This window comes from Gopherus evgoodei, chromosome 8 (genome assembly GCF_007399415.2).
Source record: "Gopherus evgoodei ecotype Sinaloan lineage chromosome 8, rGopEvg1_v1.p, whole genome shotgun sequence".
Classification (NCBI taxonomy): Eukaryota; Metazoa; Chordata; order Testudines; family Testudinidae; genus Gopherus; species Gopherus evgoodei.
This window is the reverse complement of record NC_044329.1, coordinates 100648512-100669811: the sequence shown is the minus strand read 5'-3', so window position 1 is coordinate 100669811 and position 21300 is coordinate 100648512. Positions and strand designations below refer to the sequence as shown.

Here is a 21300-nt window from a genome sequence, read left to right as displayed (position 1 = left end):
AAAAAAAAAAAAAAAAGGCAGAACCTCTGGATGTTCTCTCTAAATATTTGCAGATGTTCTACAACGGAGGAGAACTGCATTTCAACCAAGTGTGGCTGTTGGATATTTATTTTCCTCTTTTTTAAAAAAAGAAAAAACTCCAAGACAATTGTTCTTTTGGTGATAAATCTATCAGTGAACTCATATGACTGACCTCAATGGTTCAGAAACATGGAATTCTTTATGGAGCCAATTCATCATCTCCTATTGGGGAACCAACACTTCTATCAGGATGTTCAACATACATTACCTAATTTCTCTAACTGGATGGTGCCACGCGCCCACAAAAAATCCTGTTTTTTTTTTTTAAAATGCTTGTTCAGGTACAAGACTAATTATTGGGGATTTCATTCCGTATTAAAAGAAAAAAAACAAGTGCTTCTGAGCAAGTGAGAGCTGATCTTTGTAATTATTTCAATATCTCTTTTAGATGGTTTAGCCCAGTAGCTGAGACCCTTTTCAGAAAAGTTAAACCCATTTTCCCTCCCAGCAGTTCTACTCTGGCTAGTTCTTTGGGTCAACCCCACTTTGAGATGGGTTGGGGTACATGTTCTGAACATAATTCCTATTCTTTCTACATAATAGCTCAGTGGTTTGAGCATTGGCCTGCTAAACCCAAGCTTGTGAGTTCAATCCTAGAGGGGGCCACTTAGGGATCTGGGGCAAAAATGTCTGGGAATCGGTCCTGCTTTGAGCAGGGGGTTGGGACTAGATGACCTCCTGAGGTCCCTTCCAACCCTGATATTCTATGAATCTATAATTACTATTCACTGCTCATCAAAGTATGTTGACATTTGACATATCAGCATCTGACTTAGCACCCAATGAAACGAATGGGACAGTCTGCAACTCAGACATCATTTCAAGTTCTCTGTAGAGATCTGCTTGAGTCTACATAACTCATGCTCGATTCACATTTTGAAAGTCTTCTTCACAACTGTAACAGCTAGAAACTTTTTTTTTTAAATGAAAGATGAGACTTCAGGAAACAACCCGTCCCAGTCTCCGCCCACACTTTGGGAAACAAAGGTTTAACTCGTTGCTTGATAAAAGTTGTTTTATCTTCTCTCACATACTTCTGAAAGACAATTACAGGTTCCTGTAGGTGTTCTGGTCCATTTCTGTCAGCACGGCTCATTACAGTGGACTTAATGAGATAGACTATGAGAAATATGTTTTTTAGCGACAAATCTATGCTAATAGAGAACAGAAGTGTGTTGCTGTTGCTGATGAACTTATTTCCACATGAACTCAACTTCTCAACCTGGGGTATGTCCAGCCTACCTGCCAGATCGGTGGGTGGCGATCCATCTATCGGGGATTGATATATCATGTCTTGTATAGACGAATATATCAATCCCCAAATGTGCTCCAGTTGACTACGGAACTCCACCAGGGCGAGTGGTGGAAGCGGAGTCAACAGGGGAGCCATGGCTGTCGATCCCACGCCGTAAGGATGGGAGGTAAGTCAAAATAAGATACATCGACTTCAGCTACGCTATTCCTGTAGCTGAAGTTGCAAATCTTACATTGACCTCCCCCCTCCCTTCCCCCCCGTGTAGACCAGGCCTTTTTTGTAAAATATTAAACATAGAAAATTGCACAAATGATCACAGGTAGGGGCTGTGTGTGTGTGAATTTGTTTCAAGAGTAATTTAGCACAAATGGATCATGTTTTATAAGCTGCATACTTTCAGATAATGGTTTTTTTTTATTTTTAAAAACATTTTTAAGTACCTCTGGGGGTGGGTAGAATAATGAAGAATGATGTAACAAGGTAAAGTATCAACACAACAAGTTATCTACAACTTATACTTTGCTAAAGGAATGTATCCCACGTTCTAAATGATGTTTCTCTAGGTACATATTCCAGCATAAAAGAGGGCACCCAAAATGTAATTTACCATCATTATAGAGAGGTCTGAAACTGTATATTTGATTGGGTAGAAAATAGAACCTAGCCCCCTTTCTAAAAGATCAAATTTTAAGATGCCAACTGGGAAAATCAAATCACTAATAAATTCTTTATTAGAGAAACTCTGGAATCCTTCAAAATAAGTGCAGGAATGTATCAAAGAACCTTCAACCATTCTATCAGAAAACACTGCAGAGATTAAAGAGGCATTTTCCATAATAGCAGATACCATCATTTCCCCTTACTTTAGAACTCCACAGTTAATCACGACAACATTAGCAGTAGGTGAGATGCATATTAAAAGCATCAGGCTTGCTGGCCAAAGGATTAATGCTCAACTTTAACTCAAGCCATATATGCAATAGGCAGGAATGCAACCGCATTTTATAGTCCGAACAGGAAACTTTAAAAAAACCTGTCCTGCAGCAGCAGCATGATTCATCATGTACTCAGGTTCAGGATACAGGGCTTTGGCAGCAGCTGCACAAAATTAGCAAGCCATACCTCAATTACTAGGAAACCCAAATGGCTGATCTATGGGCATCTGAAATGACAACTCTTACCTGCAAGTTTGGATTTGGTATCCCATACACTGCTGAACAGCTTAGTTACTCTCTGTGCTCAGGATAAGTGGCAGTCAAGCAGGACCAATCCTGCTTTTGAACACTGTCAAACACCCATCCTTCCCCATAGCTGTGATGTTCCAGAACGATAAAATTAAGAGAAGGAAGAGCCCAACTATAGGCCAAGTCCATCCTCCTGACATGATTACCTGCTCTAGTCCCTTACGTTTACTGTGGGCTTTGTGCAGTGATTTTAAATGTTTCAAATAATAAGAGCTTTCCTCACTGCCCTTGGGAGACTATGCCACAGGGTTAGAGGCTGCATTCCCAACTGTAAAGCTGACCATGCTCAGAAATGTTTAAACCTGCTGTAGTTTTGTAGCGGCTGGGGTGTCATTTTTATAATAATGCTGTTATGGAAAAATATTTTAATAATATTAATAGTCCTTAAGTGCCTGACTTTCAATGGGACAAAGGCTCCTAAATCATTTCTGAAAATCTGTAGATCAACTGGGTAGACAGATCTGGGTTCAGATGTTAGAGGAGAGGAATTATTTAAGATTTTGCTAGGAGTAGATATAATTTCTCCCCTACTTTAAAACTCTACAGTTATATGGCTGTATTCCTGACTATTATGCGTGTATGGTTTGAGTGCGACAGTAGGGCATTAGTTCTCTGGATAGCAAGCTAGGCCTGATGACTTCAACTTTCTCTCACCTACTGCTAAGTCATTTTTGAAAAGTGAACTTTGGTTCCTAGCTCACTATGGTACTTTTGAAAGTTTATCCTGAGAGCCAGTTTAAGTTTCTCTCTACATCTCATCCCACCACTCCTAGTATAAACCTTAAATAGACTCCTTCCTGGCATCAACAGCTTCAAGCATCTCCTTAACTCAAGAATACTTATTCTTTTAACCAATTGTTCTGTTTCCCAAAATCAAACTCCAGCAGCTATAAGTTAGACCACATGAGCTTTTTTTTTTTTTTTTTTTTGGGGGGGGGGGGCCCACGGGGAAGTAGTTCTAAAAGAAAAAACTTTCAATAACTCCTCATCCCCCTCTCCATATCCTCACTCCCCAAAACAGTCACCCAGCTATGAAGTGACCTGCAGGGGGCCCTCAGAACTGGCAAAGCAAAGCAGAAACTAAGTTTACTGACAGGTAAGAATCTCATTGTCTGAGACTGTCTTTACAACAATGCTCTTAAAAAATAAATAAATATATATATATATATATATATATTATATATATATATATATACCCACTACACAAGGATTTAGTGACAATAAGAAATAGGTACTTACTGTCTGAAGAGCTCTACAACTTACTGCTGCACCTAGGGAAGAAGAGTCTAAACCTGCAACCCTCTGAATGCCAGAAGAGACCACTCTGCAAACCACCTCTTTGCCAACGCTCAGGCTACACTTCACGTCTCAGGAGCTCTACTCTTCTGGGTGCAGGGAATTCTTTCTAGAACAATCTTCTCCTATACACGTCCTGGCCCTTAGCTAACTTGAATTTCAAAGGCTTACATGCCCTCCAACACAACCAAGCTTATTAAAAGATTTCCATCTCTCGTTCTCATGAGAGCTTTTTAGCACTCTTTTAGAATATCCAGCACCTCCAACCACCTACAGTCCAACTGTGACTAGGTCACAACAACAGTTTGAGGGAGAAGTCTTGCAACCCAGTTCAAATGAAAGGAGCACATGACCCTTTGGCATAAATAATGGAAGGAAAGCCCACCGTTTCCCTGTAAGAACCCAAATACAGACTTCTGCAAAGTTCCCAAGCTGGCAGCCTGGGCATGCAAAGCCAGACAACACTGTTTAGAAAGACAGATGGCAGAAGGTGCTTAAAGGACAATGAAGTTGCAATGTGAAGAAACAAAGGACAAAACAGGACATTAATTCTTTACGCTGGTCCAAATTAATACCATCGGGAGGAGAGATCCTGCCAGAAAAAAAGACTTTTCCCCATCTGATGGCTTCGCGAGGTCAAGAGCTTTCATTTTAAGGGGTATCTGAAAGCCAACCAACAAGTGAATCCACCTGGAAACTAACCGAAATGCCAGAGGAGGCCAACAAAGCCCACTTCATCTGCAAGGAACTACCAAGGAGAGAATCTCTTAGAAATCCCATCATATGCAGGGGAAGGCATAGGAAAACATAGTAACCAGTTCCAAATAAGGGAATGAGTCCCTTGTGGAACAGATCTGGCAAGTTCTCACCAATCCAAATACTAGGGCAATGTTGATACACCCACTGTGAATGCTTCTGCATTCACACACCACTCCCTGGGAAAAGCTTTCTGCCTGCCATGAGGTACTGATTTCCTGCCCAGTTTGGCAGAAAGCAACTCATCTCACTCCACAACAACTGGACCTCTGGTTCTCCTGGGTTTGTCTGTTGGCACCTGTATTGCGGAGATGAGTTTGCCATGATAACCTACTGTTGCAGCAGATTGTCTTGGAGCTCTCCAGACCACTCTTGTTGCGAATACATTTACGTGGTAAGCTTTTGGACATCTCTCACAAACTGAGGCACTGGATGTGCTGGAGAGCTGGAAAAAATGGGCTTTGGTTGTCACAAGCAGCCATGTGGGATCCCATAATTGAGCTCTATGCCTAACACTACAGCTTTCTATTCCCTAGAAAAGCAAAGAGGACTCCTGAAGGTAAAGTTATTCAAGTGCCCTGAATTTCTAGGAAGAGAGCTCTTTGTTTTAGGAGGAGGAGGAAAAGGAGGAGAAAGAGAAATCTGGAGTGGAGGCTTGAAATTGGGGTGATTCAGAAACAGAAAACGAAGTGCACTGTAAGGATCAGCCCTTGTCTGACAGGAAAGGGGGCAGGCAGCATTTGTTGCAAACTCTAAATTGCAGGTTTCTTGTACGACTGAACACCCTGTTCTGCTAGCTAGGCTGAACATCATTCCCAGATGTAATGGTCAGTCTGACAAAGCCAGCCTCAGCTGCGAACAGCTGGAAGGCTAATACCACTGATCTTTAGTCCCATGCTCTCTTGGAAAGAGGTCATCCTCAGTTGAGAAGGAAGATGTAGAAGCTGCTGGGGGAAAATGCAAATCCACTATGGAGAGCAATGCCCAGGAAGCATGTTGAACCCTGGCTAGACAGTATCATCAAAACATACCGCTTAATAGAGTTTTGAATTGAGATATCCTCAGGGGGAACCATGAGAGATTTGATCTGTGGGGGCCCTCCCAGGGGCTGGGTATGAGAAGCCTATTGGAGAGTATTTTCCACAGGCAAAACAAATAGGATAGGCCCTCGCCCCTGTATTTTCTTGCTGCTTCCTAGGAGTCTCAAGACATTCACCTTGCCTGGGAGCAGGAGACATTGATTTTTGCCCTTCTCATGCTGTCTAGCAGAGACTGATTCATGGAGGTGGTGGGTGAAGGAGAGTGAAGTTCTGTGGTTCCTGCCAGCACTTTGCTATTCTGAGGGATCCACAGAGTAGTGAGGGTAAGTAGTCAGGGTCTGAAATTGCTCACATTCCAGTAGAAAAGCCCATGTAACAAGGTTAACTTGTGAAAAATGTTGATTCCTGACATGGTAGCAGAGTAAAGAAAATTCATTCTGTTTCCCCTTAACTTCATATTATACGTGAACTGCCCTGCCAGCAATGTCTGTTCCTTAAAGCCATCCTCTCATGATAGCCTGAGGCTCCCACTCCCACCAAACCAGCAGTGACAGTTATAAGAGTACCGCACTAACCCCACTAGGTCGGGCTGATGGCTTCATTCTCTGGCCCCATGGAAGAACCAGGGTTGGTTGGTTACACATAGGTCTGCTCTGTGCTACAGCTGTCCTTTCCCCAAGGAGCGAGGCGACCTGAGGAAGGAATGTTGTAACTGTGGAAAGAGAGATGCAACATTCTGGCCCTCAAGCTCCGGATCAGGACTCATCACGAAGCTTGCGACACGGACTGGTGGTGCCGCAGCAGCCCAACTATTCTGATCTGGGGAGCCTAGAACTGCAGTCAGGCTACACTCTTTTGGTCTATTCCTATCAACTGGTTAAGCAGCAGTCTGGTGTCTACACTACTAGGAAATTTTTTTTTAAACCAATCAGTTCCCACCCCATATTTTTAGAGAGAAAACAGACTGCCCCTGGTTTATTAGCAAGCTAAGGCATATGCTGAGCTTTATTACACAATCAGGAGTGATGTGTTTATGCCTGAAACCCAAGAACAAAATAAATGAAATGACAAGGATCTCCAGTTTTTCCAGCACAAGAGAAATAGGTAATATAGAAGCACTCACACAATTAAATAAGAGCTACTTGGAAGTGTAATAATCAAGGCTTTAGAAATATTAATGAGACATCTGATGTGATACCAAAAAAAGCATAACAGCCTGAAAGCTTCACCTAGGGGGATCATGAGTTACATACAGCACCTCAATTTCTCCTCCATTAGTCTCATTTCTGTTTTACCAACAGGATTACAAGCTAGTAAACAAATGTATTTATTCTGGATAATGAACGCTAAGGAGGCAAATGAAAAACCAATTCAGAAATCCCACCATCTTTCACAAGTCCCAAGATCTCTAAGCATTAGGGGGCAGTATAGGAACACTGACTAGCTAGTGCTTTGTTATGGTGCATCTCTCACACTAACTGCTGATGCATAGCTAACACAGCAGCAGACATTGATTTATGTTCAACTTTCCATTTCATCAGAGTGTTACAGAGCGACACACAGAGCTCAAACTTTGGAGAAAATAAATAACCAGAGTGTGTCTCTGGATTATTATATATGCATGTGTGTGTGCATATACATGTACACACACGCACACTTGCATGGCATTTACTCATTACTAAAAAGGCCTTAAACTTTTGTTTGTTGCTCTTGAGCAGTAAGCCTTTTGTCCATTGCAAGGAACAGGAGAGATCTAGTCTATTGCTGTTGACATTAGGCATAAATTTAGCTTTCTAACTAAGATAGGAAGAGCTTCCCTGACCTTTTGAAGATGAGTGAAAGGAAAAAATAAATGTTTTTGTACTATAGGTCACAATTAGGAGGGGAAAGGAATTTTAGCAGGTAACCATCCATGTGACCATAGTACAGTCACATGACAAACATGAGAGTTTCCTGCCACCAGTTCATTAACATTCTGAACCCATATATGTGTACAGGGCACTTGTTAAAGTGTTTCATTTTTGGCAAGTTGCCTGGCAGCAAGAGGGATCTAATGGCAATGCTTTACCATCAAGTGTGTCCAAGCTTTGCACAAATGAAGGCTGCATTTACCATTTGCCACAAGATGAAAGGTTGTAGCTAATTTTTATAAAATGGAATAGACTGTAGGCATTCTCCACCACAAACTCCAACACAAAGTTGTGGCTTGCAGCTGGGGCATTGCATGCTGGGACCAGTAGTCTCCCAGGGCTGCCATCATCTTGGATACAACTATATTTCAAAACTCTGCTGGTGAGGCATTTGGCCCACAGGCTATAGTGAAAATGGCTTCACAATGAGAGTTTTTACAAACCTCATCAGCCCTAGGAGAACCTCATACCAGTATTACAATTAAGAGCCTGTTGGGCTCATAGCTGTGCGTGCTATATTAAGATCTACTCCCTCCCAATGACTCTATGGCTTCAACCACCACCTCTATTTCAATACACCCAAAATCTGTCCCCCTATCTCCAGTCTCTCCTACAAAGCAAAAAGAGGAGATGTCCACTGTCATCTCTAAACCAATCACGCCCCAAACGGACCTCCTTATTCCCCCCTGTAATCTTCACTGACAACTCTACAGGTCTTAGAGACAGGCAGGGCCGATCTCATTGTTCCCCATGACCCTTCCCTCCTTTGTCTGCCTTTTCCCATTCTTGGCCTTGTGCCTCCTACCATGCTTCCCCTGATGCCTGGAACTAGTTCTCTGGCTTCATAGGCCAGGCCTCTTCCTCCTCTAACCCTGCTAAAAGCTAGCTTTGAAAGGCAATCCCTCCTCCTTTGGTATCCTCAGTAATCCCTAGCTCCTCCTTTCCTGAATATCCTGTATCTGGTGTTAAGCTCACTGGGGGAAGAGGCCAGATTATGATTCTGAGGTGCTGTTCAGATTAATACTATTCTGTAATGGAATTTTTATTTTGAAGTTATTGGAATCCATACTAACCACTAATAGACAAAATCCAAGGTAGTAGGTCAAGTCTGGAAAACAATTAGGTCACTATCAGAGCACCCCCTATATTACACCAAGTCAATGGCCTTCAGTGATCGGATTCCACATTAAGCCATTACTACCTTCTGGTTCTATTCCTTGCCTTCATCTGCTAGTGGACTAGTCAGTCTATTGCCCAGGCTGACATATGGGTCGGGGAGGGAAATCCTAGCTACTTCAATCCTTTGCATTTCCTGTGTCCCTTCAGACACTGCACTCTCCAACTCAGTGTTCTGTTCTGCTACAAAGATAAGAAATAACTGAAAAGTAGCTAACCGCTCAACACAGAAGCCCCCCAGCAGGACTGCTGGAGCAGGCAGAACTTGCAGTCTCCAGCATATCCAAAAGTGGAAACAATCCAAACACCTAAAAAAAAATATTAAGGTGGTTTTGGTACAAAGTTCAGACCCTGCTAAAAGTGGCATCCTTTCCAGGGGTGAGGGAGACAGCAGCTGGGGGTGCTTTCGGGGAAGGAAATGTGTGGGGTAGAATTTGGGGTGGGAGGGCAGCTTTCAGGGAAGCACCTCTTGTGACAAGTGAATCACATGGAGGGAGCCCTGTTGCCCACCAAGGCTACTAGAGCTGTGGGCCATTATAAACCAGAGGAAGGAAGAAATGCTTAAATTCCCTCTTTCACTCCTACCCCACATCCACTTTGATTAAATAAAATGTGTTACTTCTCGATCTGCTCCAACTTTTTTGAAATTTGGAACCCCACAGAGGTGTGAGGTTGCAGGCTGGGGCGGGACAGGTAGGGACCAATTCCTCATTCAGCAGAATGCAAATTAAAACCCCGGAAAACACATTTGTCATGTACGGGGAACAGAACTGAAGTTGCTGGCAGCAGCTATAATCTGTGAGGCATTATCTCTTCTCTCTTTGTCTCCTCCAGTATCAGAGAGGCTTGGTAACCCTGAAACAGGTCAATCAATATTCAAATATTCTTATTTTGACATAAGCGAGTTGAGGAAATGGGGAATTGTTTAAAAAAAAATCCCATCTCTCCACGCATGCACATCAACTGCAATACTGCCACAACAAATCACGATCAGTTTATCAAGTAAAGCTGTCTATTGCACAAGAACTTCTCCTGTATACAAATCATGAACCCAGATAACAACAGCAACTGGTCAGAACAAATATTACCCACCGACAGCCAGCTCATTTGTTACATGAACAAGCACTTATTCCTTAAGAAATAAGATCATAACACACCAAGATTTCACATTGAAGCAACCAGTACATATACATGGCATATAAAGAGGTTTCAGAGAATCTAAAAACATCTTACACATAATAAATCTTAAAGCTTCCATTCCAAATGCTCTTTAAAGTCCTTCCTATTAGGATCATGCATAGATTATATTGCCAAGTCTTGAATCAGGGCATAAGGAAAATGAACCATGGAAATGGAGAGGACACTTATAGAACTCTGACAGACAAATTCTTACAAGGTGTCTCCTTGACACGCAAGGATTTTTGACCCATATTGAATCTGCTTCTGCCTGTGGCTACGATTTAAGCTAGTGTTTGTTAAATGCGTTCCGTGATTGCAGTTGGAAAAAATCAAGTGGTTAACCAGAGGGAAAAGGTTCCAAGAACCAAAATCCAGCATGTTTTGAATTATGCACAAGCCCGTTATGACCGAAGAATAAAATAAAATCTCTACTCCCCTTTCTCCCTCCAAAAAGCAATTTTGGAAAAATATCAATTGTAAAAAAAAGAATCAGTGAGTAATTTGCTGTGCTTACAAAAAAATGTGGAATAGCAGCAGAATGTTACAATTGATTGACTATTTCTGGCTTTTTTCATTAAAAAAATTAATCAAGAGAAAGCAGCAGACTATTTTCTGGGATCCTCTTGGAAGTGCAATGCTGACATTAAGAAGCCAAGGAGACACATGCAACACCACCAAAAAGAATCAGGAAGTTCAAAACCTACCTGAAAGAAACCTGGAGGGATGGGACCGCCTGGCATTCCATCATTAGGAGGAATGTTTCCTAGTACTGGACTTGGTGCTGCAGCTGCGCTCTGCAGGAAACAAAGATGGACAAATTGATTTCATGTCAGATTTAAAAGGCAACCTCTCCTGCCATACCTCACTATACCAATTAACCCACGACTAATCACTAATAGCATCAAAGGGGTATGAAATCAACCCTAACCCTCTATGCGCATTCACAGAACATATCTTGGGACCAAATATTGCTCAGGTCAGCTCTATGCCTGGGTGCAACTAAAGGCAGGGATTAACCCTAAAGTGACTTTTTAAATTACTTTTCTACACCATCCATGTAATTATGATAAGTACATATTTTAGAAATCCAACAGCATCATTCATGGCAAAAGAAATCAGCAAAGATGCCCTCAGGTGACGCATCAGCATAGATTTTTTTTTTTTTTAATTTTAAACTACAAGATTTTTTGGAACAAAAGCTGCTATGTCTCTTTCCCTACTGATTTTCCCTTCAGAGATCACCAGTGAGGACTCTGAACCCACTATTCAGGGCTTCCAATTGACCTAACACCCTCTTCTCTCCCCACCCCCTGCCATTTATTTACTTCCTTGTTCCTCCTGCACTAGTGTTCTCTCTCTCTCTCTGAGGTCAGCATGCTTCTGGGAATGCAGTTCACATTATCCATTAACAACCAAGAGGAAGTGCTCATGTTGCACCCTGTTCATGGCCCTGCAAAAACTGAGGCTTTTTTAAAAAATAACCACAATATTTAGTATTGTTAATCCATTGGAGAATCTGATTTTGGATTCTAATGTGCCAAATTTGGAACTATTGAAAAAATAAACTTAACAAGTCTGCTTTATTCTTCCAGATTTGCTGCACTGCTTTGCTCTGTCCTCCAAGAAGGTGCATCCCCCACCTTGCAAGTGTGCCATTTTATTATTTATTTTCCAGTATGGTGTCTTCTAATAACCGTCAGTGTTCGGCTCCCCAAACAGCCCCTTCCCTCCAGGCCCTTCACAAAGCCCGTGCATTTCCTTATATTTTAGTTGCTTGGATGGTATTCCTGAACTTCAAGTGGCTCTGCTGAAAGCCTTTGTTTGGTAGATAAATGATTTGGTTTTGTTCACCCTTGTGTACAGCAGAGACTGCAGGTTACTTCGATAATTCTTGTTCCCATTTAGCAACCGCATTAATATTTACTCCCTCTATATTATATACGTTGTGGGGCAAAGGGGAATTCTCTGGCATGCAGATCAGCCCCATAGTGGGCCGTGAAACAGAACCCTTGCTGGGTGAACTGGTCGTTTTTATAGACGGTAGGTAAAGATAAACAGCTCCAAGACTAAACAAGCGAGTATTCACTGTCAGTTTATGAACCAATCACTCCACTTTGGCCTTTCACCTATGGGAAAAAAAATGGAAGGATCTTAGTTTAAATTTGGCAGATTCTGCTTGTGTCAAAAGGATAGCTGTACACACTGAATTAGCCTGCTACCTAATGTAAGTGGCAGCTTCTGCTTTAAAAAGGAGCAGCATTATGTAAGGCTGCTGCTACTCAGAAGGAAAAGAAAGATTTCTTCCCTCAACACCACAGCTGACAGAAAATGTCCCTGCTAGGACAGGAATAATCATTTTGCTCTAAAAGTTTTGCTGTTGCTCATTTATCTGTAGACAAAAGAGCCAATACTTCTAGTGCCATTTTAAAGATCACAGTAATTTGAAAGCCAGTGTGATCGAGTTTAATGCAATCAGTGATTACTTTCCTTTGAATTTTTACGACGAACTTGTGTACTTGACGTTACATAACAGAACTATCACTCTCTTCCTCCAGTCATTTAAATGGCATTTACAAAGGAAAACCCACAAGATAGCAAAACACAGTAAGATCCTCTTTCCTCTTGGTTTAAGTCCCACACCTACAAATCTCCTCTTCCCACCAAAACTTCTCTAGAGAGAGCAACGCTGGAGAACCCATTTTAAAAAGGTAAACAGCATCTCTTCAAGTGTTTGCCATCACATAAATTATGATAATTTGAACGAAACAAGGAACTCGGAAGGCATTCAAATGGGTAAGGTAAACCTTATGACAAGTCAGGAACTAGCTGATAAACACCACAATATTTCACCCAATTTCAGCCAACAAAAACCCTCAGATTCAGGGTCCAGGTAGTGAGTTTGGGTTCAGAAGGCCCCATATGACAGTTGGCACATCAGCCAACTGAATTCACCTCTCCTCCATAGCCTCTCTCTCTTTGGTCCTTCACTCCAAGCATCAATGGATGTATTTAAAACACAAAGGGGAGCGAAGCCAGCTTAACAGCGTTCTTAAATTAAGCCAGTTTCAGTTTTTGGTAGAAAATTTGCCCCAAGGCTAACAACCTGTATGCTTGGGTTTCAGTTCAGTGTAATTTGAAACTGCCAAGCTATTTACACCTTGCTGAGAAAAGGCCGTGTAACCAATGCAAAGTACAAAACCCAACACAGTAATACTGAGCAGCAAGACTGAAAACTAACTATTGAGCATAAAGCCCCTCATACGCATGAGATCATTATTCTGCAAGTGTTTTTTGAAGGAAGAAATAATGGCCTGGTTGTGGGGAATACCCCTTTTAGAGAGGGCACAGGATGGTTTCTGCACAAGTTAGTTAGAAGGAACTTTGGCACTCCTGATTTTTGTTTTAGGTTTCTCTGCCTTTGCAGGCAGCCAGTTCCTGCTCCACCAGTCGCATGCAGTGAGCTGTGAAGTTGCAGCTATTACTTGCTCCAGAATGGTTCTGGGGACTGGCTAGTAAAGGGGGAACGCAGGGGACAAGTGCGGCTTTAGATTGTATGGGTTTGTAGTTCACCCGTACCTGCATTACATTTTATAGCCAAATCAGTATAAAGCATTTTTATTAAACATTACAAATAATAAGGATCTCAAATAGATGGGCTGCTTCTAAAATGTCTTTTAGCCAGAACATGGCAACAACCTCTTCCCACAAAGCCATCCACAGCAAACATCATAAGCCACTGCTTTCACCCTTGCAAAGCTGATTTGGACCAAAGGAAATTTACAGGATGGATTAAAAAAAGTCAAATGTAAAAAAAACCAACATGATTTAAAAAAAATTAAATCAGATTTTATTTAAATTAATTAAAAAACAACAAAACAAGCCTACTTACAATTTCAAATGGACTTAAGGTCCTAAAAACATTTTATAATCTATTAAAGTCATTTAAATTAAATACAATAATTTTAAGCAGTCCATGTTTGTTGCCAAGTTTTAAAGGACGGCAAACCACTAAACTGGTGGAGGTCACTCGCTAAGCACCTAAAACCAGAGCTTACAGAAGTATTAAACCAGCTTTTGGACAGCCTTAGCCTCTTCTGCAGGTGCAGAGAGAATATTCTCTTGAATTCAGTTTATTCAACTAGCTCAGTTCAGTTCAAAGTTAAGAAACCAACAGAGCTGAAAAGAAAGTAGAGCTTGTTCACCTCATCGAATCTAAATAAAAACCAGGTGTGAGAGGATAAGCTCTACTAGTTCTAAAAATCTTGAAGAGCACGGTGACCAGAAACAATCAGTTCAATGGGTTAGCTAGAGATAACATTTTTGGTGTTTAATAGATCAGTTAGCTTTACAACCAATATATTCTATTTTTTTAAAAAATGTATCCAGCACATAATTTTTTACATTAAATGAACCTACCTAACAAGTGCATTTTTAATTTAATTTAAATTACCATTCAAGTAGAACTTGACAAAAAATCACAAGTAAAAAATGAATCTGGTAAATAAGGAATGCATTTGCCATTTTCTGACATAATAAAAAAATGTAAAGATTAAGAATCTGAACAAATGCAACTTACATAGTTTAACTGCTTAAATAAGTGTGTATACACAAACCCCTCCTGGTTAGCCAAAAAGTAAGTAAACAGTGCAAAGGCTATATTAAGTTGCAAATCAATATGTTTTAATAGTTACCAACTAATGAGAATCAGTCCTTTAGGAGAAGAACTAAGAAAGTACAAATGTAAAACATGATTAAAATTGGTGATTTACTTGCTGATTTATATCATGATTGAAGTCAGTGATTTAAATTACTTTGATGTAAATTAATCCACCTCATCAATTTACAAAACTAGATTATGAACCCTGAAATTCCAGGTTTAATAGCAACTGTCAACTCTCAGGAGGTGCTACCTAGACCAGTCTCTGTAGTACTGGTTACAACATCTGAGCAGCCTTTTTGGTGGATCATACATTTAAGGAGCCCAGCGGTGATTTTGTCATCAAATATCCACGTTCCATTGCTGTACACAATGAAGTCAGGCCTCGCCTCACCCTATCCCACTGACTGTGATGGCCATAATCGGCTCTCACAGAAGCCCAGGCAGGCAGGAAGGCTTCTTTTTATTTAAATTATTTCAGTAAAAAATTATAGGGTGTCCCTAGAGGAAAGTTTATATTGCAGGGAGTGTGTGATCTACCTGTGAGATCTCTGGAATGAGAGTCAAGAAACCTGCTGAGTAATCTGATAAGTCACTTCACCCCTCTGGGCCTTCGTTTTCCATCTCATTCATATTGTCCATCTTGTCTATGTAGGCCAGAGGTAGGCAAACTACAGCCCATGGGCCACATCTGGCCCACAGGACTATCCTGCCTGGCCCTTGAGCTCCCAGCCAGGGAGGCTAGCCCCTGGCCCCTCCCCGGCTGTCCCTGCAGCCATGCGGGCAGCACTCTGGGCAGCGTGCTCCTGCAGAGCAGAGCAGTCGTGTGTTTAGCTCTGGCCAGACAGTGCGGCTGCAACATGCTGCTCTGAGAGGCATGGTAAGGGGGGTTGGATAAGGGGTAGGGGGTTTTCAGGGGCAGTCAGGGGACAGGGAGCAGTTGGATGGAGTGGTCAGGGGACAGGGAATGAGGGGGGATTAGATAAGCATGGGGGGCAGGGATGTGGATAGGGGTCGGGACAGTCGGGGGACTGAGAGCAGGGGGGCTGATGGGGGTGGGTCCCAGGGAGTGGTTGGGGTGAGAAGTCCTGGGAGGGGGCGGTTAGGGGACAAGGAGTGGGGTGTGTGGATGGGTCAGGGAGTCTGAGGGGGGCAGTCAGGGGGCTGGAAGTGAGAGGGGCCAGATAGGGGGCAGGGACCAGGCTGTTTGGGGAGGCCCAGCCTTCCCTACCCGGCCTACCATACAGGTTTGTAACCCCAAGGTAGCCCTTGGGCCAAAAAGTTGGCCCACTCCTGACATAGGCAGTAAACACAATAGGGTTCTGATCTCTATCAGGGCCTCGAGGAACTAGCAAAATACAACCCAAACAGAACACACAAGAACAGACCTCTCATTTATGACTTAGTACTGCCTGGAGCGCAGGGGAGTGGACAAGATGACCTATGCAGGTCCCTTCCAGTCCTACACTTTATGATAAGATGATGCTGCCCCAGTGCAACACAGGGTGTACACCGGGGTAGCGCATCTACTGCTGTCCCAGTGGAAAAAACAAACCCCAAAACTCAGACAAAAAAAAGTGTTAGGCTACGTTGATTGAGTTTCTCTCACCCATCTCCTACCTTCACCGCTCCTCTGCCCCCCAATTCCCCACTCATTTGTAGAAGTTAAGACAACCTGCAGGTGTGTCATATCCTTTGCAAATGGCTCTAAGGCCATAAAGAGCCACACAACCCATCACTGCTGTCCCAAAAAATAAGCCTCTGTTAAATTCAGCACTATTCAAAGCCACTGGTGTGCTTCAGCCAGGCTGCCTTCAACACACACGTGGCCCCATCCATGCAAGCCTACGTTTAAATGTGACCTGACAATGGGGGAGGCGGGGGGATAAACCGGCCGGTGCCTTGGAATACTATGGATGACATCACAAGCACAAGGAAGCAAAAGCTGAATGACAGGGGGAAGTGATGTTTATCCAGGCTGTTTAAAGCCTAGGTTTTTGTTACCACTTATCTAAGTAAACCACTCAGGAGAAAACGTTCCTTCCCGTAGGGATTCAACACCCCTTCAGCCCAAATTAAGGGCTGAGAACGCAACTGTGCATCAGAAACAGAATCCTCCAGATAAAACAGGGAAGAACCAGATCTGACATTCCTGGTATTCGTACAGTTAAAAATAACTAGCAGGGAATAACAAACCCACCCATTTCAGCCTGTCTTTACACAATACAGGGCTGGGGGGAGGGGAGCACAAGCCCAAATTTCTCTCCCCTTTGCAGGTCAGACTTTAGAAGTGACATGAAATCTTAATTCAAGCCCACTGAACACATTGCAATTTCTCTGCAAAGCAGATGAACGCTTTTAATGAGAAAATATATAAGACCCAGCACCAAACTGCAGCAAATCCACTTAAAATATCCTTTATAAAGCCCTCTATCACACAAAATGCTTCTCTCCGAAGAAGGCAGCATTGCAATAAAGCTGCCAGGCAGTATTTTATGGTTTCCAGAGATTTCCAGCACACCATAATCCCTTGGTGGGAAACCTCCCAAAGCTAAACAGATCCCAAAGCATTTTAGAATAATACAGTTCTCATATCTGGGCACTTCAGAGCCCATCTACACCACAGGAAAAACTGTGCGCCATGGAGAGCAGAGGTGTTGTGATCTGACTGGTCACTGCCAATGGGCAAAGAACACATGGGTTTAACATTGTGTAGGGGGACCTAGGTCAACCTCAGCTAAAACACTCATTTATCAAGTTTACCGTACCCTGTTCAGCACATGCTGGCAATAAAGTCATCATGGCTGCCCTAAACAATGGCAGAGCATCATGCACCACAAAATACGTTTTGCTAGCATAAATAGACCCCTGGTCTAATTTAGCTAATACAGTTTCCTGGTCGAATCTGAGGGTTGTGTTGCATTCTCTAGGCGAGAGCTAAGGAGCAGAGTAAATGGGGCACAATGCAAATGTTTTCAAGCATGTGCCCTTTTTCCATGAAGTCCCAGAATTGTTTTTCCATGATCCATACCCCTCACACCCCGTTTATATGTAAAGTTCCATGCACATGTGGCACTTGGCAAAATTTAATAATTAAAAACCCACAAGTGCCCTGAGCACATTGCAGGATTGGCGCCAGATTGGCCAGCACTTGATGAATGATTTAAAAGACTGCAAAGTAACATTTTACTTTTTAATTCTCCTCCTCAACCCCTCTGCTCTCCAGTAACACTAAGTTAAACACAAAAGGTCCCTCTATACAACAGCCTACCTATGACCTTAGAGCAGGGGTAGGCAACCTATGGCAAGTGTGCCGAAGGCGGCACGCAAGCTGATTTTCAGTGGCACTCACACAGCCCAGGTCTGGCCACCAGCCCGGGGGGGGTTCTGCATTTTAATTTAATTTTAAATGAAGTTTCTTAAACACTTTAAAAACCTTATTTACTTTACGTACAACAATATAGTTTAGTTATATATTACAGACTTATAGAAAGAGACTTTCTAAAAACGTTAACATGTATTACCGGCATGCGAAACCTTAAATTAGAGTGAATAAATGAAGACTTGGCACAGCACTTCTGAAAGGTTGCTGACCCCTGCCTTACAGAAACATTACATTCCCAAATGCATGGGCCCTTGGACCAGCTCTGCAAGAACACATGGCATGAACGAACTGGCAGTGGCTCCAGTAAAAAGAGTCACTACAATGCCATCAGATGCCACATTAACATGCTCTACATCAAACGGGCATCTTTTCAAGTGGTGGGTGGCCCCTTATCCATAAGCATTCACCTCTGAATTCATTACCAGCCCCTTGCATTGCCTAGTATCAACTAAGTGTTTCAACTAGGTTAGCCTTCTCTCCTGCTACACTTCATCCCCACAACTACCTGAAGGGTGCACACACCAAGATGCAAAGGAGGATGGTCTTGTGGTTAAGGGACTAGATGGGTGATCTGAGTTTGGCTCCCAGCTTTATTATATGCTTCCTGTGATATTGGGCAAGTCATTTAATCTCTTTGTGCCCAAGTCTCTCACTAAAAAAATTGAGCTAATACTATTACTACTTCTCCCATACCCACTGTAGGTCTATTTGGATTATAAACTCTCCAAGGCAGGGACTCTTATTATGGGCTTGTACAACTTTGACTGGGACATTTAGGTACTACAGCAATACAGAACGGAGTTCAGAAGGGAGAGGAATGGTGTGGGGTGGTAAGAAACTAGGAACAACTGAAAATTTAGGCAGAAGATCCAGAAAAGATATTTTACCCAAGAGCTTTTCAAAGGGAAAGGTACCCCTTGATAGAGACACTTAACATTAGACTGGCCAGGCACTAGAGATTATAGAATCAGAGAAGCATAAGACTGGAAGGGACCTGGAGAGATCGAGTCCAGTTCCCTGCACTCAAGGCAAGACTACGTAATAACCTGACCATTCCTGACGGGTGTCTATCTAAATCTGTTCTTAAAATCCTCCAATGGAGATTGCACAACCTCCCTGGGCAATTTATTCCAGTGCTTAACTACTCAGATAATTAAGAAGTTTTTCCTATTGTCCAACCTAAATCTCCCTTGCTGCAATTTAAGTCTATTACTTCTTGTCCTATCCTCAGAGGTTAACAAGAATCATTTTTCACCTTCCTCCTTGTAACGGCCTTTTATGTACTGAAAACTTATTGCCCCCCTCCCCAAGTCTTCTCTTCTCCAGACTAAATAAAACCCAATTTTTTCCAATCTTGCTTCACAGGTCATGTTTTCTAGATCTTTAATCATTTAATGTTGCCCTCCTCTAGACTTTCTCCAAGGGGAAAATCCTGCAGTGGCTGGGGGCACTGACTAGATGACCCCATAGATGTCCCCCCCTCTTTTGATCCATTTTCTGGCTAAAGAGGAATTCTTCATATGAGAGGGACCCATGTTACCACTGAGCCAGTTTGTCAAATTAAAAGCTATAGTACTGGCTTGATTTTCTGAGGTGCTGAAAGGCTCCAGTTCCTACTGACTTCAGTAGGATCTGCAGGTGCCCAGTACTTCCAATACTTCCCTCTGCACTGTAGCAGTCTGAAGTGTTTAGGAGCTCGGGAAAGAGTTTTCATTTTGAGGATGCCAAGAGCTAGGGTATCGCTCTCGTTGCGTCAATTTGGGTGCTACATCAAGGAACGGAGTTCAACGTTATTTCTGTAGTGCCAAGAGTATACTCAATGGCAAGGTGACTGCTGACAGCTAATCCTAAGCAGACAACACACGTGTGTTTGGGGAAGGGGGCGTAAGAGAAATGGTGAAGTAGAATGTGCATTTTTTGAGTTGGTTTCATAGCTTCTGTTGGTTATATATATTTCATTATTTGATAGAGGCGGTTATAAAGCCTGCTAAAACAAAAAACGCGTGGGGGGGAGGGGGAATTTTGAAAACCATTCCCCATTAGCCTCGCTCTGGTCCCACTAAAGGAGTAATACTATTATAATGCATTATAACAGTGAAATGCCCACTGACGGCAACGGGAGCACAGCTAGGCCCATTTGGAGGGCTCTTGAAAATCCCACCTTTACATTTTCAGGAAGATTGTGAAGGAAGAGGATGGAGCAGTGGTGCAATTGGTAGTGTTTGCTCAATGTAGGGAGCAGGACTGGAAGACTCAGATGCGAATGGGAGCTGTTACTTCAATATCTTGGCACAGCAAAGAAGGGGTAGCAAAGAAACAATGACAGGGAGGAGCTACTTGTGCCAGGTGGCAGTACTCAAATTTGATGCTAAAAGGGATTCAGCTATTTTAAGGCTGGAAGGGACAATTAGAGTCAGATCTGCATAATGTAGAACCTCATCCAATCGCTGCTGGCTTAAGCCCATAAATTGCTGTTTGAGCTATAACATCTCTTTTGGAATGACAACCAATCCTGAATTCAAGAGCTCAGGCGATGGAGTATCCACCACATCTCTAGGTAAGGGGAAGATGCTGAAGGGATCCAAAGAGCCAGGCAAGGTAAGGCTATTTGTGCTTGCATTTTGGATGGATTGAAGGGATGGTGGTGGTGGGGGAGGGGGTGTCTAAGCAAGAGCCAAGGGCCCAGACACAAAGGGCATTACAGTACTCAATGTTTGATGAGTCTGACTCACTACAGTTGATATTTTGGACAATTAGTAAAACAGCCCTTTGTAAAGTCTCCCTTGCGTATAAGGACATATCTGTTGTAACTGGATGTGAGATGGGTCTTCCTACTATGGATACTTGCAAGGCACAGATTGTGATGGGGTACAGCAGGTAAACAGTGTTGTTTATACAGCACGAGATTAGGAAGTCTTTTGTGCAGCTATGTTCATTATCAGATTATACACACATGCTGTTTTTATTTGTCTAGTTATGTTAAAGGCTCTTTGCCAACCTCAATAAACACGCAGTATTAGGCAAATCACATCTTGTTACATGCCTATTGACAGTCACTTCTGGGTGGTAAAATCTTGTTGGCCATAACCAGATATTCACATCCACCACTACAGCTGTAACTTCAGAAGCAAACATACTTAGCACTCTCAGAGCACCTTGTACCCAAGGATCTCAAAACTCTTTGCAAATGCAGCATAACAGCCTATAGACGGGGACTACAGCCCAGAGATAAACTCGCTAGCCCAAGCGCACACAGTAGCAGAGTCAGGAGTGGGGCAGACGTCTCCTTCCCCCCCACCCCAAAAAGTCCCATTCTAAACC

The 21300-nt window shown here is 42.6% G+C and overlaps 1 protein-coding gene across 11 annotated transcripts in view; it reads right to left on the bottom strand.

Moving 5' to 3' along the window:
• The window catches only part of SSBP3 (single stranded DNA binding protein 3), a 143367-nt gene that overhangs the window by 27679 nt on the left and 94388 nt on the right, over positions 1-21300 (bottom strand). For all 11 annotated transcript variants that reach the window (XR_004001652.1, XM_030573073.1, XM_030573075.1 and 8 more), the window contains one exon: positions 10642-10731. Coding sequence is in view for 10 of the 11 variants with exons in the window: in XM_030573073.1 (XP_030428933.1) it covers positions 10642-10731 (90 nt within the window). In the remaining variant the exon portion in view is untranslated. The remainder of the gene's footprint in view (positions 1-10641; positions 10732-21300) is intronic.